Raw genomic sequence first — 22,277 nt, 5'->3', positions numbered from 1 at the left:
TTGAGTGTAGCCTTCACTTTCTTTTGAAGTTGCTGCTGGTGCTAGCAGAATTATAGCCACTCTTTACCAGCTTTGAATAAAGCTTGTCCTGTTTTCTTGATTCAGACCCTTTGACAGTTCCTGTGAAAGCAGCTGCTCTTTTGGATCAGTCAGATATTGACAGGTACTGGAGGAGCGAGTACTGGGGTTGTGCCAACCGAAGGGGAGCCCTGCCTTTGTGGGAACGTGCTCCCCGTGAACCTGAAGTGGCAGAGTGTGAGTAGAGTGGTAGAGAAGTGCTGTCGCTCCTGAACCTGTTGGCTGCTCGCGTGGAGCTCAGTCATTGCCTAGCTACCTCTGCCACTGTGGAAGTTGGCTTCACGGAGGGAGTTCTTGCAGCCACTCTTTGTGTGCAGCTCCTAAAGGCTCATCTCCAGATAACTTGATTCTGTCAAACTTGTTGCTTGGACTCTTCTCCTGTGTCGATGTGTTTGAGGGAAGTCACTGAAATAGAGGTTTTGCTAGTTACTGAAGTGGTTTGAGAGGTGCATCCTACCTGTGTGACCACTGTCTGTTACTTTCCCTGCCTCTTAGTCCCTTGGGTTTATCAGGGAATGGAAATGGCAGTCCCGGGTGTGTTCTAACATATTTAAGTAAGCTTGCCCTTATCCAGATACCTACAGGGGTGAGAATCTGATCTTAAGAGCTGAAGAAACATGTAAGATGTGGACTGTACAAGTCATACTCCAGTTAATAGTAAATAATGCCTTATTTTAGTATGAAACATATTTTAACACAGCTTTGGCATTGTAGGGCTAGTTTTAGCAAAGAAGGTTGCTCAGTATAACTTTTGAAAGTAGAAAAGCATCCTCTGGTGGGTGCATTGCTACCGCAACATTCATGTAAGGGTTCTGATAAAGGTTGAAAAGCATAAAATGTATTGTCTGAATATTACCCATGGCTAAATATTTTCCACAGTTTAAATCACAGATATAATATTGATTTTTATTGTACAAATTGAGATGATTCCATTTGTTTGAGCGTTCTTGACTGTGTAAGCTGCTGCTGAAATAAAATGCCCATTTCAGCCTCACAGAGGAACAAAACTTTGGTGCTGTGCTCTGAATGCAGTACTTGGCTTGATTAACAAGCATGTCCTGACTAGGGAGATAAATAACTTAATGAGGCCCAGGGCTGGGGGTAAAATTCTTTCTTTTTATGGTTGTAAGCGGAGCACAACAATGATTCATTAAGCAAAGCAGAATGAATTTGATTTTCTTTGTACAGTGGCAGTGCAGTATAGTCTAGGGACATCCAGACAAGGAAATCTGTCATACTGACAAATACTTTTGAAGGGCGTGGTGGACATAAGTGCTTAATATAGTGCATATAATGGCTTGGAAGTGGCTGATCTATATATACGAGATAAAAATAGCATTATTTAATGCTGAAATTAGTGCCACTATGTTGTAGTGCAAACTTCTCTGCTTGCTTTATACAGTGTGTTTGCATCTGTACACACCACTTTTAAAGCACAGTATTGGTAGTAACAGTTCACCAACATACGAAATATTTTTTGTTAGGTGGTGGATTCTGAGAGTTTTCCAATGTGTTGGTTATATCTACTTTTGGTTAACTACTAGTAAACCTCATATTTTTAAAATTAAATTTTATTTGCTTCAGTTTATCCTTATTAATCTGGATGTGGATCAGAGTAGTGTTGGTTGGGCTTTCATAGGTTCTGTAAGTGCTTTTGTAGTTCTTCCCCAATCCAATTTTCAGGTATTAATGACTATGTGGTATTTCTGTAAAGTTTTTAATTATCCAGGAGAATTTCAGCTGGGTTCCGTCATAATGGGCCTGCAGTCTTCAGTATCTGCCCTTGTGCAGACCGGATGGTGATACTGCCTAGCTGGAGGTTTTTTTAGCACGATGACTACCTATAAGGTCTCTCTTTCCTGCCCCATGAAACTTGAGATCTTCTGATCTGGTTGTTACAGGTCTCCATGGTCACTTGTCATGGCTTGTTTTATGAATCAGTGTCTACTGAGGCTGTTAGTTTCTTCTTTAGTTTCCAGGTGTTGCTGTCTTTGCAACAGCTGGTGAGAATCCTCTTGATAATTCTTCAGTCATACTTCTCAGATGACCAATTGCTTAGTTACATCTCCCCACTTCCTTCTCCTTCCTCACCCCTTTCTTCCCTCTTCTGCTCATCTTAACACTTTGAGAATTTTAGGATATGTTGTCCAAAGCTGACTTTGAAATGCCCTTCACTTGCCAAACCTTGCATCAATCTTGTTGCTTGTTGCAGACTTCGGAACTATTAAAGGTATATGGGCTACATTCAAAATGAGATTTACACCAAGTCTTTAACAGGTAAACCTAGTGTTTCTAGTATTAAACAGGATTCATGACTTCCTAAATAAAAACTTACCTTACTGGTAGAAGCTATTTGGCAGATTTATGATGGCTAGGCCAGCTCTTGCAAGTTTGGATAATCAGCTGGATAAAACTGAATGGTAGTTTATGTGTGTCTGTGACTGCCTTGGTCTGATAAATTAGATACCACTTGGGTTTTTTTCTTTGGGTTTTTTTGTGTGTTTTTTTAATATTTAGTCTAAAAGGAGAAATATGTTGTTTCAAATTAATCCAAAAAAGGAAGGTAATTCATGATGACAATGTTAGCTTTAACTATTCATCTCTGATTACAAAGCTGACTCCCTGTTTGAGCTAGGTAGCATTCCAACCTAACGCAAAGAATTTTCCCAGCATATTTAAGAATCCATGTGAACAGTAAGCTACGCTGAATGTTTTATTACCATGTTTGTCCCTCTCTTATTCAGTATCACCAGCAACTTGTTTTCACATTTCCCCTTTATGGGGAGAATTGTTTCTTTTGAGCAAGTGTGAAATTGGTTAAGCTTTAATATTCATTTAACAAAAAGCAGTTGTGTGTTGTTTTCTCCAGCACAAAAATACAAGTCATACCCAAGCACTTAAAAGAAGGAAAAGTTTATTTCATAAGGAAAAAGGATTATAGAAGTATGCTTTTTGTTTTAGATTTTCTATAGTACTATACTCTAGAGGGTGGTTGTATTCTTAACAAGAAACAGCATCAAGTTAAGGAGAAAGGGTTTCTTCTGCAGGTCTGTGGTATTCACGTAAATCAGAAGCTAGTCCCATTCACTCTTCTAATGTGAATACCTCTATCAGCTGGACAAGGGAAGTAATTGTTGTCTGTTCTGTTCAAAGTAGTGCTTCAAGACCCAGAGCGAATGATGTAAAGTATACTTTCATAGGCTGTTTTTTCTTCAGCTTTGCTGTTTTACTGCTAGCATCCTTAAACATGTCATGTATGACAAATCAATATCTGAAATCATATTACATCTGGTTATGTGAGTATTTGGGCAGAGGGAGATTTTTTACTGGAGTTTCTTTCAAGATTCTTTGAAGCCATCTCCTTTGTTCTGATCTGATTATTCTAGCGCATTGATCAAAATTGCCAAATGGTACCAAAATAGATGTTTGCTAACATTGTTAGCTTGTTTATCCAGTCCTCCTTTGTTGCTTCTTTCATGCTTCTACTCTATTTTACTCTTCCTTGATTTCTCTGCCATGATCTGTGGTGCTTTTTTGCTGCTGTTAAGAGAGCATCATACTGAATGTTAAAGTACAACAGACAATATTCCAGTCAGGTTCAAGGTTCCAGCAGGGAGCACTAGATGCTGCAGAAAAGGTAGAATATGTAACTTCTTTTAAGGTGACTGTGTATTAAGACCTCCTTTAAAACCAAAATAGGTTTTAATACAAGAGTTTGCCAAAAACTGCATATTTCTTACGTGTTACGTCCTTGACTGGGATACCTTTGGTCTGTGTCTTGGCTGTGCTGTAACCTGGTGGCAGCATTGTGACTGCAAACAACTACATTAAACAGTTTTCTGATTCAGTTTCTTATAGTTGACATTTTTTATTGAGAGGGTTTATTTTGGACACTGCCAAATAGGAGAATTTTAAGTGTTCTTAATAGTACCACTAGCTAACTTAGTACAGATATCTAACATAGGCAGGGCAATGCTGTATTTAACTTATGCAAAACTTTAGTAGAGTTGAAGACAAGAATAAAGCTAGTTTTGTTTTGTCTTGTCTTTTAATGTGACTGACTTGTCTTTCCTGAAGAATTAATGTTCCATTTTCTTAATTTCTAATACAGAAAGCAAGGCAACTTGCTCAAAGTCAGATTTTATCATTTGAGTTTCATTGTATCCCAGACATAGCAAGTTCATTAAGATTGTTACATTTGCATAATAAAAATTAAACAAAATTTTAGTATTTGCATGTTAAAATGAGTTGAGAACTACTTTGTTCTAGTTTTTGTGCAGGTATGTGGGGGATTCTGTAGCAAAGGAGCTTTGTTGTCCAGAGGGCTCTGATTTTGCTTACCAGAACAAACCTTGTCAGAATTGAACCGATACTGTCAAAATTGTTTTAATTACAGCTGACCTTAATAAAAAGGGGAACCATGACTTTTGCTAAATGGCCTTGACAGTATGAACTATGTAAAATGCTTTCACACTGACAAACCTGATTTCCTTCTGTGGTGAAATAGCTGGTTCTGCAGATGAGGGGGGAGCAGCAGATGTTTTTCTACCCGACATCATCAAGGCCTTGGCCTTTGTCTCCCATAGTATCCTTATAAACAAATCCATGAAATAGTCCACTTATCCAGGCAATATAATAAGGTGGCTGAACTGTGGGTCTCAAAGACCTGTGCTTAGTACAAAGTCCATATGGCAGCTGACTACTGGTGGCATCCTATTAAGGCTTAACACTGGAGCGAATACTCTCTAACTTCTTTATTCGTGAACTGGGTGAGGGGACAGAGTGTATCCTCAGCATGTTGACAGGAACAATCCATGCATGGGAGATCAGGGAAACTGTTGAGAGGGACATCAACGTCCTGGGGGGACGGGCTGACAGGTAACTCAGCTAAGGTGAGCGCAAAGCCCTGCACGTGGGAGGCAGTTGCCCCATGCTGGAATAGAGGCCGGTCGCTGGGGAACAGCCCTGTGGATGTCAACCCAGCTGTCCTGCTGAGCAGCCAGCAGTGTGCCCATGTGGCACAGCACCAGCTACGCCCTCAGCTGTGCTAGCAAGAGTGTGGCCAGCAGGTTGAGGGAGATTAATCCCTGCATCTAGGTACTGGTGGGGGAAAATCCCAATAAAAGGTAGTCAGACTCAGGAACAGGTTGCCCACAGAGACTGTAGAGTCTTAGACCTTCAGGATACTCATAGCTCCATGGGACATGACACCTTCTTCTAATGGTCCTGCTTTGAGCAGGGTGTAGGACAACCAAAATTGCTATCTGTTACTCTGAGCTATCTGCCTCTTACACCCCCCAAGAAGCAAACAGCAAAATTGATCATCTTAATATGACAGGCTGCAACCTGCTGTAGTGTAGGAGTTAATTTGCAATCTGTTAAGCTGCCCCAGGCTTGAGAGCAGAAATCCAGGGGGGACATGGTTTGCATGCTGACAGGAGAACCTTACTAGCTACTCCATCTTAATGTGTGTCTGAGTCTGAGTTCCCCATCCCTGACTGAAATGAATGGAAGCCTTTGTACTTTGGGTGGTAGTGGTTATTCCTTTACTGTCATGAGTTTTACTTCTAAACCGCTGTTTGTAGGTATTCATGTGGCAAAGTAGGAAAACAGCTTTTTGACTAATGAGTTTTGGGTGTATATATGCTGTCTTAAAAATGCATAGTTCATATTCCTTTCAGGACCATGTAAAAAGCGATACCCTGAAGATAGCTGTATCAGGAGGGTGGTAAGAGAGGAAATGTAAACCTGTTCCTGAAAGTAGACAAGTTAAAATAAAGGCTAATACTTTCAAATGTACTTGCTTTAGATGCTGAACTGTAAAGGTGAATGTCTAAAAAATGAGTGTTCAGTCCCTTAATTATGAATCTCTGGAAAAAAAAGTATGCATGTTCCCAGATATGCTCTTCAGGCTTTTGTATTTGGGAAATATGAATGCAAACTGAATTTTATGATGATACCATAGGGGAGAAGTGTCAGTCATAACTTTTTTATATGATAAGAGAATTATTTTTGTGTGGAGTTTAAGTTCCAGTTGTTAATGAAACAATACATTTTAAGGAAAAAGGGCATGTTTTGACAACATGTAATTCATACTAAGGAAATAGAGATAATCATTAAGAAGGGTAGTCTGCTACAGGAGTATAAAACTAAAAACTTACATTTGTTCCTCTTCCTAAACAGACTTTGCTGGAATATGCAGAAAAGTGGAAAACATCGGAGGACCCTCTGCCCCTATTAGAGGTGTATACAGTGGCTATCCGAAGTTACGTTAAAGCACGACCTTATCTTACCTCTGAGTGTGAAAATGTAGCCTTTGTGCTTGAACGTTTAGCACTGTGAGTATGTTTTTCAGTGACTAGAAATAACCTGTATGGTATTAAATTTTCACTGCCTAAATGCTTCCACAATCTGTAGAAATTCCAGATAGGTTGGGAAGCACCTTCCTTCCTCATAGTGAATGTTGTATGTCAGAGAGAATATCTTTGGTTGTTGGAAATGGAGCAGCCTTGAGAAGGACTCCTCTGATCTAGGACAACATCCCTGGCTTGAAACACTTTGCTACTATTGATCTGCATGCAGTCTGAAAGTGCATCAATTTACGCAGGCTGTTACAGGGTTGGAATTCAGTGACAAATCCCTTTTTTTTTTTTAAATTTTTTAAAAAATTTTATTGTTAGTGGTTTCTAGAGCATTTGCTTTTACAGCTTCTGCAAGAGTGTCCATGACCACCTTTTCTTTTATGTTCAGACAAAACAGACTTTTATAGCTTTGGCATTTGAAACAACTGTTTGCTTACTAAAATTAAGATTTGTTGATTATACATCTTAAAGGCCAAAAATGGCGTCAAATAATATTCCTATTTGCCTTCCAGAAGTTGTATTGAACTTCTACTGTGTCTGCCTCTTGATTTACCTGAAAATAAATGGGAAGAATTTCAGGCTTTTGTACAGGTGAGTTTGATTCATGAAACAAAGACTTAATAGCTTTTAAGAATGGCTTGGAAACTGAGGGATATTAAGTATGTGGCATGTCTGTAGACTTGATTCCTGGTGGCTGATAAAGATCAAGCCCTTCAGCTGGAAATTCTATGTACTCTGCAGTAATTGCTGTCAGCCGTATCACTTGTCTGTCATAGTTCATACAGCAGCTTTGGAGAAAAAATGTTTAGATACTTATAGGAAAGGTTATGTTTTAAAAGGTATTTGTCTATTAGCACTGTGAATGAAATAAAATTGTGTAAGTAAATCTTTACTATTTATGGTTGTACATTTAAGACTTATTATGAGTGAAAGAGCTACCGATATTGCAGGATTGCTAGATCTCCCACAGGGCACTAGCAGGTTAAGGATTAGAGCTCTGCTTTAAAGGAGGGTGTTGAAACTAGTTCTGCCTCTCAGTATTTATCAGAAATATGTAGTAGGAGTTCATGCCTACGTTTTTTAAAAAAAAAAAAAAAGTAGGAGTTAGGGTGAAGGAAGGAATACAGTTACTTCAGAATTCTCAGCCTAAATAACGTAGGAAGATGCAAGGCTGATTTTTAGAGTGAATTTTGACTAGCAACTGCCTGATGTAAATCAGTTGTGAAGAGGTGTGTTTTGTGCCGGGAGATTCCACAGCCTTCAGAGCAGGTGGAAAAGTAAAAGAAAAGTGAGAAGGTAAGAGATGAGCCCTTTTTTTTTTTTTTTAGGACTAGTGTTAGTTGCACATTGCTATGCAAGCCACAGAGTTTTTTCAAGGTATTTAATTTGCCCCCAAGCATCCCTCTGTGTCCAGAATCTATCCTAGTAGCTAAATGCAGTAGAAACTCTTTTAATAGATTTTAAGACTCCAGCCTGCTTTCATCATATTTGCATAGAACCATGCGGTGAGGTCTTACAGCTTAAATCTTTCGCCTTTACAAAGATAGCTTTTTTTCAGGGTCTCCAGTGCATAAAAATTGAGCTGCTGAAGAGTCTGAAAAATATAGAGTTTAGACAGCTGGTTTCAGACCAATATGTGGACCAGAGATTTGCCCATCTATTTTTGAAAGGGAGGCCTATTTCAAAATCTAGTTCTAGATTTAAGAAGTAGCCATGTTAATAAATCTCAAGGCAAGTTTGGGGGACTCAATTTTTTGGGGTTTCTATGCCTAAATCTTAGGCAACAGAGGCAGAAGTAAAACCTATATAGGGTGAATATTAAGATTGTTTTGTTATATATTTAACTCTTTATCTGGGAAGGGGGTTTTTTTTGACAGAAGGTATAACAATACTTTGTTGCGTAAAATATATCCTTCAGGTGGCTCATAAAAACTTGATGGAAAATGGCAGCCGGGAACTGCATATTTTAACTACACTTACACAAGAGAAGGGAGTGTGGAAGAACCCAGTGTTGTGTGGTATTCTTTCCCAAGAACAGCTGGATCCAGATAAAGGTAAAATTTAAAATGCCGATTGGGATAAAATAAGCCTCATTTTTATATTATAGTGAAATATTATTAAGATATATGGAAGTATGTTGTTGAATATAGTTTATGTGATAATTTATAAGCTATATAAATAAATATACTTGTAAAATTATCTGAATTATTAAGACAGTGTGTTCATAGGACTATACAAATAATGTTGGTGTTTTGCATAAAATGCCACAACTGGAGGTCTCTTGCTATTTTCTTTATAAGCCATGTGAAGGGAGATTACATACAGGCTCTTTTATGATGAGGTAAGTTCAGTACTGGTAGACAAAAATTGACATAAAACAAAAAATAAGAAATACATTTTTTTGAGCTTGGCATTTACTTAGTTATGAAAGGCAAAGAGGGCTGTTAACAAAGATTAATTTAGACCAGTGTTCTGAGAATGGCTAACAGCAGTTGCATAGGGAAGAGTATATGATCAGCAAAGGCATACAGTGATATTTTCCTGATGTATTTCCATTGTTAATTATTTGCAATTCAGAAGTGGTATCCTCGTGTTCATAAGTTTTAGCTGATTTTTTGATTCTTTGCTGAATTGGTTTTAGAATCTGTATGAACCATCACAACCAGGTGTCTGTGGCAGAGTTATACAGTTCTCAAGTAAAGTAGTTCCTCTTACTGTCTGCCTCCTTTTAGACTGATGCCTGCTCATTTCTTGTGGTATTCTTTATTTATTAAAAAGTAAACTATTCTTGCATCTTTTAATGAATGCATCTTTTCAGTAAGACATGATTTGTTAGACTGCTGTCGTATCACATCTTCTCTCTTTCTAAGTGTCTTTATTCCATAGTGTCTTCCAGCTTTACTGTCTCATTCCTCATATGGGGGACCAGAGGTTTATTCAGCAGTCAACATAGAGCTGTACTGATTTTCCACTTCATTCTGCATTCCCTTCACAATGTTTCCTAATACCAGATGTGCTTCTTGACGGAGCAGTGAACCAATTTTTTCTTAAAAATGTCTAGTTTAGTCCCGATTTCTTTCTTATGGAGTAGTACCTGTTTCAGTGTTAGGATTTTCCCCTAACACACTGTTTTTCTGTATGTATGGTTATGATTGCATTTTTGCCCCTTGATAATCACTTTTGCGTTTTTATCAACATTTTAATTTTGACTGTTAGGCCGTGTTATGGAGTGTAGTCCTTCAGTCTTTTACAGTTGGCATGTTTTGTCACCTTGTTCTCTATCCCTCTTCCAAATATTTATAAAAATGCTGGACAGCAGAAGTCCTGGTACAGATCTTCAGGGAACCCACTGAATTTGTTTTCTTTTTTCCTTTTAACTGATAATTTATCCATCTTTTTACTACCAAGATAGGTTGGCATCTTTAGGGGTTTTGAGGGACTTCTTTTAATGCCTTTAGAAAATTAATTGGATCTGCCTTACTCATATTATCATAACTCTGTCAGCTAAGTCCAGTAAATGCATAATGTGATTTTTCTTTTCTTCAGAAGGCGTGCTTACTCTTCCATAAGATTTGCATTTTGCTGCTTCTTTTAATAATTTTTATTATGCTTCTAAAACAGAGTTTGGATTGGTATGCAGTTCTCTGAGTCCCTCAGAGTACTGTACTTGCCTTATATTTGAGATTTATTAAGAACTCCCTTGTGAATCTGGTTTTGATGACTATTTGTTTTATCAGTGTTGTCCTGTGAAGTTTTTTTACAGACATTTCAGGATTTCTTTTGCTTTTGTTGTTTACTCAAGGATTCTTCTGCCTTGGACTTGACAGTTATTTATTATGTCAGTGACAAGATTGTCATACTACATACCCGTGTTTTTGTTACTCGATTAACAAGCTGTTCTCTAGTTATTGTCATCCTCTGTAATACTGCATTGTTTTGTGTCATCATCGTGCTAATTTGAAGGGTATTTTAGTAATACCAAAACTCCGTTGCCCAGAGAGCTGGGTGGCTTGTCTGTAATCCAGCACTCCCACTGGCTACCACTTACCTCTTCCAATGGACAACTGTCTCTCAGCAGTCTTCAACCTTAACTCCACTATAACAGTCTTTGGAATATTTGTAAACTTCACATACAGGATTTTGGTTTTGTTCTTAATATTGCCTTTACCATGTGCTATTTCAAAAGTTCCCAGGTACCTAAGTAGTCAACTTGTTACACTGGGATGTTACAATTTGGCAGATTTGATGAACTTGGTCTTTGAGTAGTGATTAGCATAAACATCTGTCGGAGATGAAACAACTAGTTGAGTCTGGAGGCATTTTTCCTAGTATCATCCTCTTAAGCTTTTGTTGCCCCTGTTTCAGTTGTTTCTTGTTTGTTTTATTTTATTTCAGTCTTGATAGTCTTAATTATGACCTATTCAGAATAATTATCACCTATTCAGAATCTTTGACATAACTGGATATCTGAATTTAGGTCAGTGATTATCTTTTCCTGAAGGCCTCTGTTGTTGACTCCTGAAGGTTTGTTTGCCTCTTGGCGTCTCCTGTAAGAAGCATAACTAGGTGTCTGTTTCATCTGAGACACAGATCCTTTTGAATTCCTCTATTTTCAAATTGTACAAACTCGGGACATAGTGTGAGAGACAAGTTCATTTTCTTTGACCACACAGCATAGCTGGTTTGTTCTGATTACAGTCAAGCAAATGCAGGCTTGTCTGAACCAGACTATTCTCTTGCTCCCCTAGTTTTAGGAATGGATTGTTGCATGGGTTCCACCTAAATACGATCAGGAAATACTCACTTCCTGTATTGTTAGGGACACTTCTCCAAGTGCCTGTCATCGCCTTACTCCTGACTGCCTTGGGCACAGCTCAGTTTTCTGGTGAATTATGTCTGTAAAGGGTTCATGCACTAAGGAAAAGTGAGAGGATGGACACCCAGTTGTTTGAAGCACTGATGAGAACAGCATGTTTGTCACTAATTTCTTTGCTGATGGGTATTACTACAAGATGTTCATACAGTACTATGATATAAAATAGTATAATCTGTCTTGAACTGTACTGCAGGAACTACATGCGTACAGTAGATACAGATTTGTGTTTGTGTGCACATATAATACCTTCTCACACTGGAAATATTCTCCAGCCACTTGATTTGTCACCTGCTTGGGTGACAAACATAGACATCACCCTGGATTTTTAGACCATATCTGACCATGAATGTTGGGAAACCTGGTTTAAATTAGATTATGTGCAATAGATGTCACCAAATAAAAGAGAATCTCCTCTTGGGTGCTGTTGTAATACTGATACCCCACTTAAGTTGTTTCTGAAGAAAATTTCTCTCTCACCCTTGGAAATGGGACATCAGCATAGTCATTTGGGGCTGTGCTTCTTCCCACAATGCTAATCTGTTTTGTATGGAAGGCTAGCCTGGAAATGGGAATTTAGATTCCAAATGAGCTGAGGAATATATTTTTTCCTATTCTTGACTGGTGACTCCAAAGAGAATTTATTTGCAGAAACTGAACTGTCAGCGGAATCTCTGGATGTCATTTGTGCGCCCCCTAAGTGGACATCTGGAGTTGACAGCACTACTCATGGCTGCCATCTGAGAGATTTCCTGAGAGAAACTCCTTTTGAGTTTCCTGAATGTGTTTGGTATTGTGTCATGGATCAATTTACATTCATTTGAAGAACACCCAGGGAATCTTCCACTGCCTCAGAGCAGTTCAGTGACAAAAAGAGATCCTAGATCCTTCCCCCAGTTGTGCATTATCTTCTTTGTTTCTTGCTTCAGTCCCTTGCCTGTTGTCTTTACCCAAGAGGACCCACAACAATTATGTGACTAGGCCTGCAACTTCTCAAATCAAATTGTGGTTCCTCAACAATATTAGCTCTCAGGAGCTGTAAACTACTTATTTGTTCATGTGAATTTTCTTCTTTTTCCATCTAAACCTGTCTCCTGTGCCTTTTAAAGCATGTCTATCAAATTTTGAGTTTTGTCTACGTAGCATCGTGGACATCTTAGACTTGAGAGATCACCCAAAGTTACGTGATTCTATTGGGTCACAAGGATAGCAAAGTACCAATCTTCTCAAATAATCTTTCAGAGATCCCTTATGAGCACATTGGTAACATTTTTTGCTGTGGAGCAACACTCAACCAGTTTCCATCGACCTCAGTGGGAACAACTAGCCTCAGTACCAAAGCAGAAGGAAATTTGGAAGGATATTGTAGACATGTGAAAATAAAATATCCACATCATAAAATTCAAGATGGCAGTATTAGCTGTGATCACTGACTAGTCTGAAAGTAAATGGTTCACTTGCTTTAGCACTCATCAGCTGTTTTCATATTGCTGTCAGACATTGCATTGCATTCGCATGTTGGCTGGACCTGCTACAATTTCAGGTTTCAGCTGCACAACTGCCTTTTTTCTTGAGATTACATATGATGAAGTAGAAGCGCTTGTATTTGGAGAGAGGAATTTTCCATGTTTCTCTGCTTCATTAATTGGTTAGGGAAGGAAACCTTAGTAAAAGTCTTAATTCTTCGCATGATAGTGGGTCTTCTGTCTTACTGGCCTCCTCCTGAACTACCAGCTAGCTTAATTTGAGATCAAGACTGATATTTATCATGAATTGATGCTGATCTGATTCTATGACAACCAGAATTTATGTTATTGAAGTTGTATGGCTAACCTATTCAGCCTTATGCTTAGCTGAAAGTTGAAGTATGGTTTGGGTTATGTGATAGCCTGTACAATGTTAAAACACTCTACTACTGCACTTCCATCTTCAATTTCTGTCAGTGTGTCTTGTGCTCTTCAGCATGAACCTGGTTTTCCATCCTTGAGGTTGTCATTTTCTTGTAGTGATGGTGAAATCTTTCAAAGCAGTCATTGTTATCTCCTCAGCTGGTACTGAGGGTGAGTGGAGGAACTGTCTAGAGGAAAAGGAGCTGAGATAACCCTACAAAAAGCCAGGCTGCTGCTGCTTTTTTTATCTGATTCTGATTATCTTTAGAGTTTTAACCTGGATGCCAAGAATTAAGTTTGTGAATTTTTCATAAGTTTAAATGTAGTAGGCAGACTTCTGAAGTATGTCCGACTGAAAAGAGGATCAAGGATACAACCATCACTGTTCAGAGATTATCAAGCTGGATAACAGGCAGGTTAGAATTTAAACAGCCAGCATGGAGCTATTTTCAGTAATCAGAACATCTGCCACCAGAAGTCAAAAGATACCAGCAGCCTCACTTTTTTCTAAAAAAAAAAAAAAAGTGTTTGCATCCTGGGTGTATTCAGAGCAGCCACCTGGAACTTCTTTTACCCTTTCACCAGACAATATACCATCGTAGAAGCATCCAGGATTGGTGCTGCATTCATCAGAATTGTGTTGAGATGTTGTTTGCATGAAGGATTCTGAGACCCAGCTCCAGGTAAATATGAAAGTATCAAGTACAGTTCAGAGTCACCCACGGTGTGAACGCACATGTGGACTAACACTTGAAGATGACTAAGATGTTACTGACTAGTAACTGCAGTTCTTTGAGATGGATAGTCCACATGTACATTCACCTCCTGCCTTCATCCTCCTTGGCCAGAGTGAGGCTGAGAAGAAAAAAACCATCTGTGGTAGATTAATCTATACCTGCCCAAGAATTGACAAAGGGTAGAGTTAGTAGGATTATGAATGCTTTCAATAAGGCAAAAATTCTTTGCTTTATGCTCTCCAAGTCCTCCAGTCAGCCAAAACGTGACATACATGTGGACTGTCCACCATAGAGAACTTATTACTACAGAACTGTGTTCGCAGCTTGCTTATGCTCTTGTGTGCTACTAATCTATAGGTTCTGTTTTCTCTTTTTTAATTCATGTATGGTATAAACATTACCTGTAATAAAAGTTCATAATAGTTCTTGCAAGCTTGACATGGAATCACTTGGTAGTATGACCTGAGACTCCAGCTATGGAATTCAAGGGAATAACGGGGCAACTATGTCGAAAAGGTTAGATCCCAGTGTCTCCAAGTTTATTTGTCAGCGTTAGTAGATCATAGTGCCATCTGTCAGGGGTCATCTGCTTGTCTCTCTTTCTCTCATGTTCCGTAATTTTACATGAATTCTGCACATGCCTTGCACAAAGATAAGTTTGTGAATTTTAATGAATGGTGGAGTATTGCACAAAACCGACATTTAATAATTCTTCCAAGAATCATGCTACTGATAAACTGTATCATTCTCATTAAATACTTCAGTTTTTGTGCTCATAGAGGTTAAGTAACTTGTGCTGAAAAAGCATTTTTATGAAGTTATATTTTTTTATGGTAAACTAACAATTTGTCTGCAGTAACTTTTGAAATAGACATTGCACAGTAAAATCTGTTTATAAAATGTTAAAAAAACCTCAAAACTTATCCTTAAGACTTCCCCACTATAGACTTGCTCTTGCAACCTTGGCACTGTTTCTTGTCTCTGTGTCATACGTAGTTCAGTTACGAAATAAATATAATTAAAACTTGTTTTGAATGAGCTTTCAAATGTTAACTGTAATGATTATAATCACTTGGATTAGAAGAAAGACTTAAGAGCTAATATGTAGCTTTAACCCCGAGGTCTTCCTGTATCTTGTTGAGAAGGTAACAGAAAATGTTCCGATGCTTACGCAAGGTATGCTGGCTGAAGCAGTAAACGCTAAAGGAAGGGGATTACTGAGGGCTGGGAGATAGAATACAGTCTCTAAAATACTAAATGCAGTAATTATAATAATAAATCACAGTGAAATGTCTTGGGTTACCAATATAGCTTAAAGTCTAAGGTCTTCCTATATCTTGTTACAAAAATAAGGTAAAATGTTCCAGTGTTATTCCAGACAGACTAGCTGAGAATAAGCACTGTGGGTGAAAGGATTACTGGTACCTGGTAGGAGGAAGAGCAAGGCTAAAACTATTGAATGTAATTAATCACTGGGTCATTTGTGGGTTGACAAGAGTATGAACGTTTTATATAAGGCATTGGTAATGACATTAAAGGAACATTTATTCTGCTTAAAAGGCATATGTCCTCTGATAAACACAAAAATGGTTACCATCTACCAATTGTCTGTTAGGGTGCTCTAGTTTTCCTTTGTTCCTACATGAATAAAAATCTGGTCATATCTTCATCAACATGGAGAGAGGAAGAATATTCTTACACATCACTGAGCCATCGCTGATCATTTGTAATAGTGCACAAGGATCCTGAGCAAATAACGAGCAAGTTGGTTGAAATGATAATTCAACCATAAATCTGAGAATGCGTGAAAGATAATGATGAGGTCTAACAGGCCTGATTTCTGCAAAAGGCAGTATTTTCTGCCCTAAAATTCCGTGCACTAAAATGATAAAAAAGAAAACGGTTGACCTAATTTTGATTGCAAGATGGGCTTTTAGTAATATCCTGCATAAGTAGCTAGAAGAAGGAGAAATCATGAGATAAAATGAAAGACAGTCATGAATCAAAAACTAACTAGGATGGGAGGAAGCAAAGAATAAAATGAGATGATCTTTTTTCTTTCAGTAAACCTCATGTTTGGTATACTAACACTCCAAATAGTAGAAAGGTAATTAATTTTGTAGATGCTGAAATTAATTATTTCATCAAGACCAAACAGGACTTTGAAAGTCAAGAAAATATAAATTAGGCAAATGGGTAACTTGATTCGAGTGAAACTCAAGGAGAGTAAATTAAGAGGAATATAACAAATGTTTCTACCAAGATGTGTCAGAAAGTGAGCACTGCAGATGCCCAGAAGGTTTCAGGCAGGGGTGAGATGAAACTGCTCAAAGGCTGGAAGAAATCTTATTAGAAAAAATCAAGATTTTTCCCTAACAACCAAAGAATATCATGACTGATGTTTTTCAGGAAAGAAGAAAAACAAAAAACAGTAGAAAATTATGATGTTTCTAAAAGATGAGGGAATGTGTCATGAAACTAAGATGTGGGTAATTGAAAACCAGAAAGATTTTTCATGCAGCATGTAACTAGCTAGTGGAAACAGTTGTCTTGGAGAGGGAGGGTTGGTGTTAAAAGGATTAAACAAAATCAATTGTCTCTGTGTCTATCTAGTTTTAATAACTAACTTTAAATGTTTTCGTAGTACTACTAAACCTCATGCTTCAAAGATGAAGAATTTTTGATCTTGAAGATCTGGATGAAATCTGAGACATATACATAAGAGTAGGAACATGACCCCGTGCTCCCCTTTTTTGTAGGATTCTTACACCTTCCACTGAAGCACCTAGAGTTAGATTGTTAGCATAGGCAGCAGAGTTTTAACTCTGGTAGCAGCATATCTACAGAGTACAGTTGACTAAAATACAGCCATTCCTGTGTCTTTGAGTTTTAAACTATACACAGTCAAGTGTATGCAAGACGAGCATCTTTTTTGTAGGAAATCTATTTAGCTGAAAAACTTTTAAAGGAGTTTGACTGCATTGTATACATGTGTAATGCAAAATATTCAACGCCAATACAAAGAGCTTCAGACGCTTCTACACTGGTCACATTTATCCTTTCATAGCAAGGTCTTTAAAAGGCAACTATTAGCAAAGACATAGCACAAACACATAAAGAAGGATGTGAGAGAGGTGGTTTAGTGTTATTTGTCTTACTGTGGAACTATAATTAAATGGTATCTAAATACTTTAATATTTATATGCTTTCTAAATCTGTTTCATGTGCAGCTATTTTGCCAAGAAATTAGAATGAATTAAAACTTGCAAGTAGATAAAAGGTCTCCTGTAGCAGGGAATCCTTATAATAAACAAGTACAGTTCTCAAAGACGCTTGTTCTCATCTGTGCTTCATACCCTTTGTACCTTTTTTGATTTGTATAAATTTTAGGGGTTGACCATGAATGAGTAAATGCCATCTGTTAACTCTGTAACCTGCTGTGAAACGTATATGTAATATTTTGGCTTGTTTTTCTTTGAAGTGAATGAATTTTTAGTGTTTGAAGGCCCCGTTCTGCTGGATATGCGTATTAAGCACCTAATGAAAATGAAGCAATTAACACAAGCTACTGCCCTGGCAAAACTGTGCTCTGACCATCCAGAAATCAGTGCAAAAGGCAATTTCAAGCAAACCTACCTGGTCTGTCTTTGTTCAGGATCACCAAATGAAAAGCTAATGGAAGAAGTAAGTAAAAAATTAAGAACTACTTAGACTTATTTCTTTAATGATAATAAAGTCACTAATCATAGGCTGGTTTTTTTGTAGAAGACATTTTTCTTTTAAAGTATGATTAAAATATTTTCGGTATTTTTTTTCTTTTGAGTCACTTTTAAACTGACTAGTAATGATGCAATTAAAACACTTGTGGAAATGTAATATTAAGTCACTCGTAGGCATTTTCTGACTCTGCCACAACTTTGATTTTGTTGAAGTATTTTAAAACTCTGCCTCAGATCCTGTTAGTAAGGTGAAGATAATGGTTTTCCCACTCTCACTATTTCAGCTGTAGCTTTTTGTGTAGAACCTAGTACATAGAAAGAGGTCCTTTTAGATGCTACTTTCAGTTCAGAGAATAAATATAACCTTTTTTTAACCCAAATAGCCGGGTGAAATTGAAGGTGAAATCAGATGTTTGATCTGGCTTGAAATATAAAATCCTTCTTTTTTAAATGTAGAAGTCAAGAGATGACAGCTTTGCTCTTCTGCATTCTTTCAGGTGACATCTTTGTTTCTCACCCCACACCAAAGCTTTATGACCTTTTTTCTTTCTTAAAGGAAAACTAACTGCAGTTGTCAGTTCTCTTGACTGCATCTCTCTGCTGTCTTTGTCTGTTCATTTTTTTATGTTCATAATAAGTGTTAAGCATGTTGAAATTGATCTTAAAGGGATGAAAACTATGCAGTGATTAGAGTTGGATAAGTTTCCTACCCTAGATATAGACTAAATTCTAAGATGACAGCTTCTCACTGAGCATGTTCTTCCAATGCTCAGTAGGATTAGATCGGTCTTACCCTCCCAGCTCTGGTCGCTGTAGGCCCTGCCAGAACAGGCTCAGGGGGAGCTGTGACAGGGCTGTGCAATCTCATGTTTGTTTGCTGAAGGCTCAATGAAACTTGGAATTTGTGACCCTGCAAACATGCTTCCTTCATTACTCAGCCCCACCACACTCCCAAAGCAGAATGGGCTCAGTCAGTGAATGAACTGAATCCTGTGGACAAAAGGAACGGGGTAGCCTTGTTTCTTAGGATGCCATAACATTGAGAAAAGTTCAAACCAGATTATCACAGAGAGCCTAATTCAGATATTTTCAAACACTGGATTGCTTGGGTTGCTCAGCTGCAGCACTGTTTGCAATATTACTAACCATTCTGGAAAGTTCATGTATTACCAAATATACTATTAACATGTCAAGATGGACTTCTGAACTGAGAAGGGTAGCCATTTCACAGTGTGAGAACAGTAAGAAAATGAGGAAAAAAAGGTAAACTGTTAAGAAGGACAGCTCACTCTTTAGTGGTATGGAAATTTTCATATCCATTCAGAATAGGCAGAAAAGTAGCATTTGAGCTCATTTGCAGCTTGGATTAGGCTAATAGGTTCTTCAGTAATGTGAAGAATTCAAATCTGTGGCATGTGAAGTGCTAGACTTACAGGCTTGATGGCTGAACCTGTACAGACCTTTGCTGGAAGCTGGGTCCCATAGGAACTCCGAGAGTTTGGAAAAACATTTCAGAAAAAAAATACCTTTATTGTAAGTTGTTTCCCATATTCTTCCCTAAGCTTTTAACTGATGGTTCCTGTCTGAGATGGGGCACTGAACAAAGCAGATCTTCAGTCTAAATTGGTATTACAGTTATGTTAATCTATTCTCTCTGAGGTCCTAAGAAATGCAGTTTTCTTTAGAAGATGACTTTGACGTTCTTAAACCTCAAGTAATGTTCAGTGAAATATATTTACTTAGTATATTTACAAAGTGTCAATTTGGAGGAAAAAATGAGTTGCTGTACTCTTCAGAATTGCAGTTTGATTGCTGGACCAGTAGCTGGATACCACGGTGCCCAACCAAGCTGTGCTGCCACCTTACCCAAAGTACCAGACTGGCTGGGTGTTTTGGTGGGCACTTCTGTTTCTTGCTTTGCGTGATCTTGTGATTTCTCGAGAGAGATTTCCAACAGTGATATTGCAATGGTCAAGTTATTCTTCAACTGCCAATGTCATAAAATAAATAATGGCATGTACTAATTCATGTAATCAAACCAGTCTGCTGAGAATCAAATTAGACAGTAGCTGTTAGAACAAGTGTGCTAATTCAGTACTGATAAAGCTGTCTAGCACTACCGGGTGACTGTGGTTTTTCCTTTGTTTTGCTACAAAACTAAGTGCTTCCATTGTTGCTTGAGCAAGTAAGTTACACTGCAGAGACCGTAATGTTCCTCTAGAAGAGCATTCAGTTGACCTGCTTCTTACTGTAGAGGTTCCATTTTTTATTTATCTTCGATTTTGTAAAATACTGGCACATTCATGTTAAACTTTGGGTTCATTAATTGCCCAGCTATTGTGTTAAAACAGTAATAACATCAGTGACTAGTAAACTGGGTTAGAATTTCAGGTAATAATCTTTTTGTGTGAGGCTGCAATTTAGTTATAAATCTGCTTATTACAATTATCATATGTATGTAATAGATATGAATAATTAATGTCGTATTTTAAAATTTTTAAGTGACTGGGACTGTAGAACAAATAAGTCTTATGTCTGAGAAACAAGTTTATATTCATGTTAGTAAAACAGTTTTTCTGGTGGCATAATCAGTTTTGACACACTGTCTAGAAACGGACTGTTTTGCTTTCAAGCTTATCTATCTGATAGAGTTAAATACACACTAAATTCTAAATTACTGTCTTTTTGCAAAGGATCAGATGACTATATGTCTGAAAGTGAATCCACTTTCTTAGTCTTGGTCTTGTTTTCTTTCCTCCCTTCTAGATTGCCGAAGTAGATTGCAAAGATGCTCTAGAAATGATCTGTAACCTAGAATCTGATGGAGATGAAAAAAGTGCTCTGATTTTATGTGCAGCATTTTTATCTCGCCAGCTGCAGCAAGGAGAGATGTACTGTGCCTGGTGAGTTTAAATACTGTTTTCTGTCTAGGGGAACAAAAATTAGTTTGGGGAAGATAGAGCTGATACATAAGCCATAAGTTAACTTTTTTTAGCTGATAAAATCTGTGAGCTAAACAGGAAGGAGATAAGGCTCTTGAAAAGCTAAAAAAGAAAAGAAAAAATATTTGACAAGATCAGCTTCCATTATGGGAATTTGAAGGCTGCATATATGATGAGGCATTTACAAATACCAGTGGCTTGTTAATAATTTTTCTTTACAATAACCTTACACTGTAGAAACAAGGAATTTAATATCTGCAGACAGCTAGTCAGCATTATGTCAACATTTAATGTGTAAGTACTGTTTCCATCTGTCCTTATTTCGTAACAGTATTTCTTTCTCTAACAGACTTCTAGAAAAGAAGTAGCTCTTTACTACTATAACCAAAATAATAAGCTAGGTAAAGATACTTACTGTTTAGGGCTTGCTTTCATTAATGTGGGAACAAAGAACTGGTCTTTGTTGGCAAATATTTGAGCTGTTGCGGTCTGAATTTCCAACTGCTAACAGTTTGGTTGTACTTCCAAACCTTTATGATTCCTGAAGGATTTGCTTTGTGCACCTCCTTTTTATGTGCAGCAGCAGGAGAATATCTGATAATGCAGGATTTTGCTTTAGCAGATTCTGCTAAAATTTGGGGGGTTACACCATTCCACAAGGTACTAAATACTTTTCACCTAAGGAGGAATGAACTAGTGAGTTACTCTAGATACAGTAATACTGTTTGGCTTTGGGGGCTAATTTCTCACTAAATCACAGATTCAGCTCTTAAAGCAGAGTAGCTCAAGAAAAATGTATCTACCACAGAGAAAAGCCATCCTCCTATAGCTGTTAGTAATTACTAAGAATTCAGATGTGTAAAATTCCAGTCTGTGAATTGAAGAGTAAACTACTTCGCAAGACTTTTTTTCAAGACCACATCATGAGTTTGGAAATTGTGTAGCATAAATTGTGGTAATACTGATTTAATTCTGATCTGTCCTTCTGAAATTGAGTCATTGTAACAGTTTTGAAAATTAGATACTAATAATGTGGGTATATTAATAAAAGCTTTTCTCAGTAAGATAAGGTGTGAATAAATTCACGTTCTTTCCTTTCCCAAAGACAAAATAGAAATTGTTCTCAACCTTGCATTTCTTGTGATCAGATTAGTGGTTGCGTTGCTGGCCCTGAAATATTGTTCTCTTGTTCTAGGGAACTGACTCTTTTCTGGAGTAAACTGCAGCAAAGGGTAGAGCCTTCTATTCAAGTGTATCTAGAGAGATGTCGACAACTTTCTGTGTTAACTAAGACTGTTTATCACATTTTCTTCCTGATTAAAGTAATTAATTCAGAGGTAAGGATACTCCTGAAAGAATATTTTTGGCACTTTTAATGGAACTGTAATCAGGAAAATTTATGAAAGCTGCTTAGACATTCTGTCTCTTTGTGTCGCATCAGCTCTGGGACAGTCCTAATTGGTTTTAGGAAAGGCCGTAGCAACTTCTTTCTGCAGGTAAACTGTAAGTTGATTCATTTTGAATCATTAAAAATTCTTTGTTCCTTTGGAAAAAAAAAAAAAGGCGATAAACAGAAGAGCTGGATGCTACAATTGAGATGAAAGTAAAACTAAAGGTGAGGTTACAGCCTTTTACTATTCTACATGTTCTCTAAATGAGGTATTTCCTGTTAGCAGG

At 37.6% G+C, this 22,277-nt stretch overlaps 1 protein-coding gene across 5 annotated transcripts in view; it reads left to right on the top strand.

Annotated features, from left to right (window-relative positions):
• Positions 1 to 22,277, top strand: part of ZNF292 (zinc finger protein 292) — a 56,875-nt gene that overhangs the window by 21,432 nt on the left and 13,166 nt on the right. For 2 of the 5 annotated variants that reach the window (XM_074819610.1, XM_074819609.1), the window contains exons 2-7: positions 6,262 to 6,416; positions 6,953 to 7,031; positions 8,359 to 8,494; positions 17,421 to 17,623; positions 20,425 to 20,561; positions 21,796 to 21,937. In XM_074819610.1, coding sequence (XP_074675711.1) covers positions 6,262 to 6,416; positions 6,953 to 7,031; positions 8,359 to 8,494; positions 17,421 to 17,623; positions 20,425 to 20,561; positions 21,796 to 21,937 — 852 coding nt within the window. Of the gene's footprint in view, positions 1 to 6,261; positions 6,417 to 6,952; positions 7,032 to 8,358; positions 8,495 to 13,802; positions 13,886 to 17,420; positions 17,624 to 20,424; positions 20,562 to 21,795; positions 21,938 to 21,982; positions 22,216 to 22,277 lie in introns of those variants that run through there. The other 3 variants (XM_074819611.1, XM_074819612.1, XM_074819614.1) reach the window with 3 other exon arrangements.

Source organism: Strix aluco, chromosome 3 (genome assembly GCF_031877795.1).
Source record: "Strix aluco isolate bStrAlu1 chromosome 3, bStrAlu1.hap1, whole genome shotgun sequence".
In the NCBI taxonomy this organism is placed as follows: Eukaryota; Metazoa; Chordata; class Aves; order Strigiformes; family Strigidae; genus Strix; species Strix aluco.
Note: the sequence above shows the minus strand (reverse complement) of the source record. Positions and strands in the feature narration are given on the sequence as shown.